At 37.7% G+C, this 13,293-nt stretch overlaps 1 protein-coding gene across 1 annotated transcript in view; it reads left to right on the top strand.

Moving 5' to 3' along the window:
• The window catches only part of Ppn (proteoglycan-like sulfated glycoprotein papilin), a 258,367-nt gene that overhangs the window by 208,182 nt on the left and 36,892 nt on the right, over positions 1-13,293 (top strand). The window contains 6 exon segments of the mRNA XM_074179830.1: positions 1,692-1,742; positions 1,745-1,876; positions 2,024-2,165; positions 2,236-5,607; positions 7,287-7,466; positions 8,589-8,765. Coding sequence (XP_074035931.1) covers positions 1,692-1,742; positions 1,745-1,876; positions 2,024-2,165; positions 2,236-5,607; positions 7,287-7,466; positions 8,589-8,765 — 4,054 coding nt within the window.

Raw genomic sequence — 13,293 nt, 5'->3', positions numbered from 1 at the left:
ATATTGGTGAATATAATAATCATCAAGTCATTCCAGCCTAAAAGCCAGACTCAAACTCCAAAATTTCCTACATAATACTGAGGATACACTACAAAAACACACTTTTGTCTATTTTCCACTATATTTCTTTATTGTTGACCGGTCAACAATAAAGAAATACGGTGGAAAATAGACAAAAGTGTGTTTTAGTAGTGTATCCTCAGTGAACATGAATTTCCACAAAATAAACAAGTCGTCAATCGAAGAAATCCTACATAATAACTATAATGTTTTACGATAATAATTTATCCCGTATACACTATTTCTGCAAACAGAGTATTAATGTAACAGTCTTATTAGAAATATATAAGACTCATTTACTTATATTTAGGTCTAAATCAAATTTAGACCAAAATCCGCCCTTGTTCCAAAACGCTTCTACCATGCACTAGACGTGTAGATTGTAAGATACTATTGAGTTCTCCACAAATCCACTCTTTCAACAACACACTTTTCCCACGAACTGAAAGTACAGATTGTAAGATACTTTTAGATACTTTTCACTTCCACACATATATTACCCCATACCCCATTCTCCGAAATTCAGATCTAAATCCGTCCTTGCAACAGAATACTTTTACCACAAACTAAAAGTGCAGTTTGTAAGATACTTCCGATTGTTTCACTTTCATACATAAATATTACCCTGCACTCGAAATTCAGACCTAAATGCGCCCTTGCAACAAAACACTTTAACCATGCACTAGAAGTGCAGATTGTAAGATACTTTCGAGTTTTACACTTCCACACATAAATTACCCCATTTTCCGAAATTTAGACGTATATCCGTTCTTGCAACAAAACACTTCTACCACGAACTAAAAGTGCAGATTGTAGGATACTTTCGAGTTTTTCACTTCCACACATAAATTACCCCATTTTCCGAAATTTAGACCTATATCCGTCCTTGCAACAAAACACTTCTACCACGAACTAAAAGTGCAGATTGTAGGATACTTTTGAGTTTTTTCACTTTCATACATAAATATTACCCTGCACCCGAAATTTAGACCTAAATTCGCCCTTGCGACAAAACACTTTTATCATGCACTAGAAGTGCAGATTGTAAGATACTTTCGAGTTTTACACTTCCATACATAAATTACTCCATTTTACGAAATTTAGACCTATATCCGCCCTTGCAACAAAACACTTCTACCACGAACGAAAAGTGCAGATTGTAATGTAAGATAATTTCGAGTTTTTCACGTCCATACATAAATTACCCCATTTTCCGAAATTTAGACCTATATCCGCCCTTGCAACAAAACACTTCTACCACGAACTAAAAGTGTAGATTGTAAGATACTATTGAGTTTTTCACTCTCATACATAAATTACCCCATTTTCCGAAATTTAGACCTATATTCGCCCTTGCAACAAAACACTTCTACAACGAATTAAAACTGCAGATTCTAAGATACTTTTGAGTTTTTCACTTTCATACATAAATATTACCCTGCACCCGAAATTTAGACCTAAATCCGCCCTTACGACAAAACACTTTTGCCATGCACTAGAAGTAGAGATTGTAAGATACTATTTAGTTTTTCACGTAATATCCTTTTATACAAGTTGTGTTTGAAATAGGCAATAGATCACTGAATATCATATAATTTTATTGCAATACCATCGTTCACTGTTATTTTCAGTGTTCAGTATCTTGCGGAAAGGGTGTCCAGACAAGGACCGTCTTTTGTGGGTTTCTACGGTAAACGGAGTCGAAAAAGTTGAAATTGAAAAATGTGACCCATCGAAACATTTCGAGACCTTGAAGAACTGCACAGGAGACAATGAAGAGTGTGAAGGAGAATGGTTCAGTGGTCCTTGGGGAAAAGTAAGTTGTTTTAATTTATACTCATTATTTCCATAAATTGTTTTGGAACTACGAAAACAAAGTTCGAATTGAAGCATAAACACTCCAAAAAACACCAGTTACCAAATGTTATGAAATACTGTGTTCATTTAGATCAATATTTTTCAGTGCTCCAAACCATGTGGAGGAGGAGAACGAACGAAGAAGGTGTTATGTATAAAAGACGAGGAAGTTGTCGACCCGACAGCATGTGGATCGGATACGATCGTATTTTCCCATGAGGACTGCAACGGTCATCCCTGTTCAGAAGGTTATTATCATTCTTCCCCATTACTACACAGAAACTCAGAGCTATCAGATAGACTATTTTTAATTTGCAGATACAATAATGCCTACTGATGTCACACATTCAGTCGATGAATCTGAGCCAACTGAAGACACTTCATCAATAACAGAGAAAACAACTCTAGAAAGTGGTACATCAGAAACATCCGGTACAACGAGAATAATACCTACTGCTTCATCAGTGACTAAAACTTCAACGGCTGACCTGGAATATGAAATAGTACCTGACACGAACTGCGATGACGGTGAATGGGTGGAAGTACCAATTGAAGATTTAGAACAGAGCGACGAACCAAGAGATCAGCTTGATAATGACAGAGAAATACCTTTTACTTTCGAGGAACTTATGCTTAACGACGGGCCTCTTGCAGGGGAAGATCAAGAAGGATCAGGAAGTAGTTCCACAGATAGTTCATCTATAACTTTGGTTGAAGGATCTGGAAGTGATTCAACTGATGACATTACTACTCCTGAATCGATAGTAACGACCGACCTATTAGATGACAGAGTTTTTGTGGGCGAGTCAGAAGCTGGAGTCAGACACCCAAAACCCCAACAAATAGTGCCGAAAGATGATGGAGTTACCGACAAAGTCACTCAAATAACGGAGGGCAGTGAAAGCACTTATTTAATTTGGACAACAGATACCACTGGCGATTATACTAGTGATTCATCATCAGTTATGACTACAGGAACGCAAGTTTCTGGAGAAACTGGAGAAAGCAATACGTCTGGTCCAACTGTTATCACTGAAAACATTGATGGAAGTAGTATAAGCGATAGCACTGATGACGTTTCCGATAGTACTGAAATCACTTCTGAGTCACCTAGTGTTACTGATAGTAGCACAGATATATTTTCCAGCACAACAGAGTCAATTGATAGTACAACAGATTTCACTGATGGTACAGGAAGCACCAAAACTAGTGACACATCTAGCAGCACAGAAATTGCGGGTAGCTTGCAAACAAGCCGATCACCTGAAAGTACCAGTTCGAATACTGAACCAACGGTATCACCTTCTGACAAAGGGACGACGGATAGAACGGCCTCAGACCTCACTACAAAGTTTACGAGTAGCACAGATAAAACTGAATTATCTAGTATCACAGAATTTGATAGCAGCTCTGAGGCAAGCGTTTCTTCTACGAGCACTGATATTGATAGTTCTGATAGAACAGAGTCTACCAGCAGTGCTAGTAGAGTTTCTTCCACGATCACTGTTGTTGATAGCTCTGATACAACAGAGTCTAGCAGCAGTACTGATGATTTCACAGATAGTACGGAAACAGGTACAACACAAGCCAGCACAGATACTTCAAGTTCTCGAGCAGTTACTGAAAGTACTGCAGAATCATCGTCCATTGAAACAGACATACCAGAGTTAAGTAGCACCAAAACGAGCCAATTTCCTTTGACGACCAATGCACGAACTCCTGGTACAACATCATTATCTGACACAACGAAGCCTAGTACTGGTGATTTGACGGAATCATTCAGTAGTACACCAGCCTCCACTGAGAGCACAACAAAGTTATCTAGTGGTGCAGATATTACAACCCCAATAACAGACGAAAGTACTTCAGAAATATCAGTTACTAGCCGCACAACACTAAGTGAAGTACACACAAGTGACAGTACAACCATAGAAATTTCCGCAAGCACAACAGAACCTTCCGAATTCACGATTGGTACAACAGAGTTTACTGATACTACGAGTAGTACTGAAAGCACTCCTGAGCCGATAAGTAGTACAGCAAGTTCTCCTGAGCATGCCAGTAGTGCAGAAAGTACCCCTCAACCAAAAAGCAGTACAGAAATTTCTCCTGAACAAACTAGCAGCAGTGAGAGTTCTTCCGGACTCATCAGCAGTACAGACATTTTGAGCAGTGCTGATATGAGCAAAACTTCCAAGAGTACAGAGGTATTAACCGAAGGTACTACAGAGATTTCTGAAAGTTCAACAGAATTTGCAGGAAGTACTGGATCATCCTTCAAAACAACAGAAGTTACCAGCTCTATGGCAACAGAATTCACAGGTAGTTCTGAAGCATCTGAAGGCACAGAAGTTACTGGCGGTACTTCGGAAATTAGTACAGAATTCACAGTATCCACTGATAGTACAACAAAGTCAACCGATAGTTCAACTGAATTTACTGGCAGCACTGAAACATCCTCTGAAGGTACAGAAGTTACTGTTGGTACTACGGAATTAACGGAGATTAGTACAGAATTTACAACTGAGTTAATCGGTAGCACAACTGAATTTACTGGCAGTACTGATTCCACGGAAATTTCAAGTACGGTGGAAAGTACCGAAAGCGAAATTACCGGATCTGATATCTTCAGCACTACTACTGAAAGTGTAATAAGCGAACAAACTACGTACTCATATCTGTATGGAACAACTCCGATCATTGAATTGTTCCATAAAACTAGAAAAATGTGCAAGAGGAGGAAAATCAAAACTTGCAGGAAAACTGAATACGGCTGTTGTTGGGATAATATCACCCCCGCTAAAGGACCGTTCGATAAAGGTTGTCCAACCCCGCATACCTGTAAAGAATCTAAATACGGATGTTGTCAGGATGGTGTTTCGGCTGCTCTTGGAACTGAATTTGCTGGTTGCCCATTGGAACATTGTAACGAAACCCTGTTCGGTTGTTGCCCGGATAACAAAACAATAGCCGAAGGTAACGATTACGAAGGCTGTCCACCGCAATGTCTCATGTCACAGTATGGATGTTGCAATGATAACATCACTGAAGCTTCGGGTCCCAACCACGAAGGTTGTGAAGAAGCAGAAACAACCACTGAAATAACTACGGAAGTAGTAACGGAACCAAGCACTACAGAAGTTTCTAGTGAGTCTACAGAATCGTCTTCAGAAACAATAACACCTACTGAAGAAACAACTGTAGTAGTCACTATTGAAACTACTACAGAAGTTGTACCGGAAGATTGCAGTAACACAACATATAGATGCTGTCCAGACGGTGTGACACCTGCAACCGGTCCTGGGTTCCAAGGTTGCAACCTACCATGTTCCAACAGCACGTTCGCCTGCTGTCAAGATGGCCAAACTTCTGCACATGGGCCCAGCGGGGAAGGATGTTGTCTGTCGTCTCAGTTCGGGTGCTGCCCTGACAACATCGTTCCTGCTATGGGACCTAACGACCAAGGTTGCGGTTGTGAGTTGTCGCCATATGGATGTTGCCCTGACAATAAAACTTCTGCGCAAGGCTATAGCCTAGAAGGATGTGGGTGTCAGTTCACTTCGTTCGGTTGCTGTCCCGATAACGTAGAACCTGCTTATGGACCAGATTTTCAAGGATGTTTGTGTCACAGTTTCCAGTTTGGTTGCTGTCCCGATGGAGTTAGTATAGCGAAGGGACCTCATGGACTAGGTAAATATAGTAAAATATTCCTATTGAAATTAAAACTAATGGGGATTTTCGATCCGCAAGCAGGCTTCTGGAACACGGTATGTATAGGATCATTGAACGGTTGTGTATTCAGAAGCAACAGGAAAATTATTTCAAAAATATAATAATAATTGCTCTTTTTCAATCAATATCTTGTATGTTTAAAGGTGGTTGTTTCGTAATGCCTTTCATCAGTTCGGACTTTCATTGTTTAATATGATATAAATTGATTTAAAATCCCTGTATTAAGCAAAAAACTGAAATCACAATGAATTAACATAAAAGCAACAATCAAAAAACAAAAAAAATTGAACTAATAACATGAGCAGAAAACTTAAAAAATTATTAACGAGAAATTAAAATTAAAAATATGAAATCAAAAGATTTCAAACCAAGTTACTTCACGACGTTTCGATTGCTAGTATCCGCAATCGTCTTCAGGTGATAACTGACAGTATCTGAACCAGGAATCCAACCACCATCAATCAACTAAGAGAGGTATCATCAAGACTTTACTATATTCTGACCCTGCAATACAAAGGAAGGTATCGAAAAGGAACTAGGCATCATTAAGAATGACCTTCAACGGAATGGTTACTTCAAAGTGATGGTGGAACAGGCTTTAGCTAGAAGACAGCTAGAGCTCCACAAAGAAGAGAAGTCGCCACAACCAGTACTTGTACTTCTCTACATCAGAGTATTGTCGGAAAGGATAAGAACGATTGGGTTCAAGTATAACATCAGGACCCGCTTCAGATCTGGGAACACTATCCGTAGCAGTCTCACGAAAACCAGGCCACCAAACGCGGACTGCAATTCCAAGAATTGCTTTTACCGGATTCCCTGCGAGTGCGGGAGGGAGATACATCGGTGAAACTAAGAGGCCATTAATAGTTCGCATTGCCGAGCACAAAAAACACACACAACGAGAAGAAACCAGCAAATCTAGAATAGAAGAGCCTGTTTGGACTCATCAACATAACATCAAGTGGGCTCAAGCTGAAATCATCCACAAGGAGGAACACTGGTTTGGGAGAAAATTCAAAGAAGCCGCATATATGTTGTCCAACAATGCATTTAGCCAAGCTAGGGAAGAGATACGTAACATATGGAAACCTCTAATCAAGCGGAACACGACCAACTCCCGCCAAACGGTCAGCTCCCGCTAAAAACCAATGAAGTGGAGAGAGGAGAGAGGGAATAGATGAAAGTAGTCGAATGATCTATAAATAGTCAGATCTATCTTCTTCAGTTATCACCTGAAGACGATTGTGGATACTAACAATCGAGACGTCGTTAAGTAACTTGGTTTGAAATCTTTCAATTTTACATTTTTAATTTTCATTTCTTGTTAATAATTTTTTCAATGTTTCAGCTCGTGTTAATAGTTCAATTTTTTTTTTGGTTGTTGCTTGTATGTTACTTCATTGTAATTTCAGTTTTTTGTTTATCATATTAGACAATGGAAGTCCGATCTGATGAAATATCTTGTAAATGACAATAGAAAACTCATTCGAAGTTTTTCCTCACAAATAAATAAAAAATATCAAAAAATCAGTATATTTCTGATTTTCAATCAAACATGATACAAAACTTCAAAAAGTGGTCATTTTTTTTCTACTAACTTTTTATAATCTGTATTGATACCATTTTTTCCGTAGGATGTAGTTGCAGAGATTCAGAATTTGGTTGTTGTTCTGATGACAAAACACCGGCGACTGGTCCAAATTCGGAAGGTTGCGGATGTGAAAACACCAAATTTGGTTGTTGTATTGATGGGGTTAATGAAGCTAAAGGGGAGAACTTTGAGGGTTGTGAGTCAGCTCCACAAAATCTTCAAGGTAAGTGAAGTTTGATGAACATGGGATCAGCTGTCATTTCTAGAAAAACAACAATCCTCAAAAATCGAAGCTTTTGCAAGCTGGGGACTAAGAAGGTTTCGCTTTCTAACATGCGATTTTGCTACATATTTTATACATTTTAAGAACTTCACTTCTACAGTGCTATTCTTGTGCTGATCTTGTTAGTTGTAAGGAGCAAACAGAAAGTAGACTTCAGTCCATTTCTTTGTTAAATTATCTATTAAGAAAATAAATGAACTTCGTAGCATTCATGTCATCAAATTGCTACGACGCTTGTGGCAGACATTTACATGACAGATCCAGTTTGATGAGGCTAATTTGCTTTCATGAATTCAAGTAAGTTGGTAGTATGACTTGGCAACTAGTTTTTTAAATCACTTGGTCATACTTTGCTCAACTCTGCACATCAGATAGTAAATTCATGAACGCACCCTAATCACGTTTCCGAAACTATTAGCGTTATTACACCAGTTTAAACATTTCCTGAAATTGGTGTATGAACAGTGATTGCTGGTTTAAGTAACAATATTTGTTGAGAATTTTTCTTCAAAATGCCATGTAAACATAGTATATGTAACTTTTTGTGACACTGCGAGATTTTCAGTTTCATTATCTACCGAAATGATGTGACAGTTTTGAACCGTGTAGAATAGTTGGTGTTTGAAGAACCCATTTTCTAACGTAAATCCCTCCATAAATATTGAATCATTTATTATGATGGGACGGAAGCCTGGTGAGTTGACGTGGGTAGTTTGCTCCACTCACTCAACCGGGGATTGGAACCGCAAGGCCAGACGATGAATTTTCATTTGCTATCGTCCAATCCGTATTAGGAATCACACGTTAAAAGATAAGACCTCGTTAGTCCTCAGCTCGCACAATTTTCGACTTTTGAGAGTTGTCGTTCATAGGCGGACGACAACTAATTAACGGAAAAACATATTTTAACAGATGAACCCGAATATTTGTATATTTTCGAAAACAACTCTTTTCAATAAAAGCAATCGAGTTAAAATATAAAAGTGTTGTGAAATACTGAAATTGATTGTGAATTTTCTAAATAAAATTACTGATGTAATACATATTTATTCTTGTTTCTAGCTGGGTGTTCATTACCCAAAGAGAAAGGAAGTTGCAGAGACTTCAAAGTTAAATGGTTCTTCGATATGGAGTACGGAGGTTGTTCAAGGTTTTGGTATGGTGGTTGCGACGGCAATGGTAATCGTTATAACACGAAAGAAGAATGCGATAGCATTTGTGTGAAACCACAAGGCACAGGTAATTTTTTTGTAACCTCTTGAGTTATAATAACAAATAAAATTCTGTTGGTACATTGTTTTAAAAAAAAAAAACTTTGACCTGAAATAGCTGGGGGTATAACATAGTATGAGTATATTTGGAAACTGTTATTCGAAGAGAAACATAATTGTAACTAAAGTTCGAAAGCGGATATAAGAATTTCAAAAACAAAGTTCAACACTTTCTTTTATTCAGAAACAAAGTTCAACAGGTATTACGAAAATTTAATCTGAGAGGTAAAAATTTCAGTCCATTTTGTTTGTTGGATGTGATCTGCAAGTTTGTATGCCTGATGTTTCGTCTACTACTACGGTAGACAGTATCAAAAACAATGAGGCAAAGGACCAAGTGCCCGGGTTGTTTTCACAACAGTACATGAATTTGACTCAAGCAGATGATGATTAGTATTTTCCATATAAGTAGATATTTTCTTTCGCAGATCAATTCCTAGCATGTCTTTATAGACCCTATGAAAACTTCCAAAACAGTTGATCACAAAATTTTACGCAGCATTATTGAATCATACGATTTCAAAATATCTCTTACAAGGACAAGTATTTTCTGGATGCGAGAAAGGACCAGGTCCTCAGAAATCTATGCGACTGCAAGTTTTTTTTCAATAAGTGAAATGTCAATAGTAATAATAATATCCTATATCCATCGACATAACGCGGTGGTTTATTACCACCTACGATATTGACGAGATATCGGTGTTGCCCTACGCCCCAGAAGATATTAACCCTGCGTCCGACATCTGGACTTTTATAACATTTGTAGATAAGTGGGGTGTGTGAGATCCCAATATGATTTTTTTGTTAATTTTTTTTTTAATTTCAACATAGTTGTTATGAGAATTCTATACTGTGATATCTCTTTTTACAAAAAACTTATTTTCGTTTGTTTGAAGGTGATTGACAATGTTTCATGATGAATTGCACTAGTTCGGACTTCCATTGTCTACTATATAAAATGATTTGAAATCCCTGAATACGTTGTTAGACAACATGTATTCTGCAGTATTCAACAACGTATTCAGCCAAGCCAGTGTAGAAATACGCAACATATGGAAACCCATCATCAAGCGTAAAAACGGCCAACTCCCGCCAAATGGTCATCTCCCACGGAACCAGTGAAGCGGAAAATGGAAAGCGGGGATAAGTGAAAGTACTCGAACGACCTATAAATAGTCATCTCTCGGAGGAATATGTCCAGTCATCACCCGAAAACGATTGTAGATACTAACAATCGAAACGTCTTGAACTAACGTGACTTGAAATCTCTCCACTTTTCATTTTTATTTTCTTTTTTCATTTCTTTATTTTTATTTATTCAATTGTTCTATTTTTACTCGTATTTCATTTCACTATTATTTCATTTCAGGTTTATTTTGATTATATATAATTGTTATTTTCAGCTATTCATTTTTAATTTTTCTTTTTTAGTTGTTTCAGGAATTTCAAATCATTTTATATAGTAGACAATGGAAGTCCGAACTGGTGAAATTCAAACTTATTTTCGATTTACCAAAACGAGCAATAAATCGTTATATTCCGTCTTTACCAAAACAATGGGTTCTTTTAATGGAAAAAAATTAGATTTACTCGAAGAATTCTTTTGCACATAAAACAACTAAAATATCAATTGCTAGTTCGCACAGATAATGAAACATCATAAAATAGAAATAAAAGAAAAATATTATCGAAAATCATAAAAAAAGTTACAGGTCATCAAAATTTGCCATTTCTACCCAAGATTTGCAGTACATTTCTATATGGTCCACGATGGCACGATGGCGATCTTGACACCTTTTTTGACCATTTTGTTTTGAGTATTTCGGATGGAAGTTCCACAGTTTCGCCTCTGATCTTCCAAATCTGGATAGTTACTAACGATGCTAACATGAGGATCGCTCGTTTCATCACCATCAGATTCGTCAATTTCATCATCACTTCCTATTTCATCCCATAAGGACTGAAGACGGGCCATTTCTCGTTCATAATGATCATTTCTATCAAATAATCTAAAAAATTACTCGATTTAGTTTTAGAATGCGCACGATTTTGGAACGCATAGGGACACGTGGGGTTTCATGCACCCCAGTCGCTTTATAACAGATCTGATTCAAACATACGTCAAACGACGACTGATTTGAGATGTTAATATGAGAGTGGAGGATATATGCGGAACCTACTGAATATATCCGACGCTGGGGAGCCAATTTCGAAAAGTTATATGGAATTTTCTACGGCTGGGGTATGACACACCCCGCGTGTCGGACGCAAGGTTAAATCCGTTGTTGAGGAAAAGTGCCGAATTTATTCATTCATTCCTTCCCCACCCTCAAGCTTATACAAGGTGATGAGCCTGATGTAGTTCTTCTCGACTATCAGAGCAAGACGATATTTGTCATGGAGTTTTCAGCTCCTAGCGAGACGACGCTAGTCCGGAAAGAGGAAGAAAAAAAGGGAAAATTATCGAGATTTTCTCTTTGAACTCCACATACTCTACCCAGACCACTCTGTTTAGATGGTTGTTTTGATTATTGGACTCATTGGTGAAATGATGGCCTCTCCATTCTCGAATCTCAAGATTATGCTTGCTGGACAAAAGCAGAAGGCTGTCATTCTTGGCTCACTGCGCCTGCTTCAGGAACATGATTTTCGGATCCAATGATCACTTATCCCACGGAGTGGGGAAAGGTCATTATTTGATAATGCTGGCGCGCTCTCACGGGAACAGGTTCCGACCGTCTTACACTTCGGTAAATAATGATAAAAATAGCAATAATATATTTACCCATCTATTCATAGTAATTTTAGGTCATATCTACAATTTCTTGTCATTTTCTGATATTATTTCATTTTCTGGTATATTTTTTTATTTTTTCTTCTTCTCCTAGGTTTCAAATCTGTTGACACTTTTTTAGTCAATGAAGGTCCGAATTTTTAAATGTTTTTAAACAATTTCAAATGTGCGTGGCTGTATTGTTAATACCTGAGAAAATACCTGGTGGCGAAAATTCAGTTGATCACTTTGCGATCTCCGTAACGGTAGAAGATACAATGTTTGTTGAATTAGACAAAAAAGGATGCGATGAAATTATGTTGAGAAATCCAAACCTAGTGAGCCTTTCTCGAAATAACTGAAAAAATTTGAAATGATCGATTTAATTTTCATGCTCTGGTATGTTTATTATACAAAATATTGAAAAAATGTATAGAGCTTTTTCATTGAACTCCGTAAATGCCACAATATGCACTAATTCTATTTGTCATACGACGTTTCGTTCACTTGGGGGCAGCCTCATCGATTTTTTTCAAACTCAGACCTGTATTTTTCATGTCAAATGTTGATTTGTCTTTCAATCCTGCATTCATCAATGCACAGCAAATTACTGCACATTCCTTTCAACTCGAATGAAATATAAAGTCTTTCTTGGGTTGTATTTATTCATTCAAAAAAATAATTTTACAAAATTATGACTTAATTTCGGGTACAATCTCGAGTACAACGGACTGGATAAACATGAAAGGAAGGGTAACTTGATTCCCGTGATTATAACACGTTGTCTAATCAACGAGTTACGACTTTCTTGAAGTTTTATAAAGTTGAATAATTAACTTTCTCCGTTTTTCCAAGCACATTTTTTTTTCATCACAGGCTTCAGTTTCGATTTTTCATTTCGTAATAACAAATGAATTACTAGCCTTGATATAAAATTCCAGATATAATCAACTTAGGTATGATGATATTTTTTGGAGTGAAGAGGGCAAAATTGAGGGAGACATCAACATTTGTTAAAAAAATACAGGTCCGTACTTGAAGAGAAATTAATGAGGGTGTTCCTATGTAAACGAAACTTCGTATGACAAAAGGAGTGCATATTGTAGCCTTCATTAAGTTTAGTTAGGAATATCTATACATTTTTGTAATTTTCGGTATAATAAAGATACCAGAGCAGAAAAATCGAAATCAACGATTACATTTTTTTAAATTTATTCGAAGCGGCTCACGAAGCGGCTACCGTTACGCTAGTTGCACACACACACCGATTTTGGACGGCCAGTATAAAATCGGCCGATATTTTATTGGTAGCGGGTACTTGCACACTCACCGGACTCTTATCGGTCAAACAATCAGTTGCTTTGTTGTCGTAATTAGCACGCACTACCAGAACGAAGTTAATGCGTAGTAACTACAATTTCACCGTGCATTCAAGACTGGAATGGTCGGTAAAAAACCGGTAAGTATGCAAGAGTGTATTTAGTCATGTACGCCACTACTTCCCGGTACTGCCGGCGATACAGTGGAAGTGGACGGCTGCTCACCGGTAATTTACCGGCGACGATCACCGGTAGGCATGTGTGCAAGGTCCCGTTCCCACATGTGGTTCACTATTGAAATTTGACGACCGGTACAAAGTCGGCCGTCCACACCGATTTTGGATGGCCAGTATAAAATCGGCCGATATTTTATTGGTAGCGGGTGCTTGCACACTCACCGGATT

Source organism: Leptinotarsa decemlineata, unplaced genomic scaffold (genome assembly GCF_025532065.1).
Source record: "Leptinotarsa decemlineata unplaced genomic scaffold, Ldec_3_MD MMD2_tig00026282_RagTag_RagTag, whole genome shotgun sequence".
Classification (NCBI taxonomy): domain Eukaryota; kingdom Metazoa; phylum Arthropoda; class Insecta; order Coleoptera; family Chrysomelidae; genus Leptinotarsa; species Leptinotarsa decemlineata.
The sequence above is the reverse complement of the archived record's forward strand: the minus strand, read 5'-3'. Positions and strand labels throughout refer to the sequence as shown.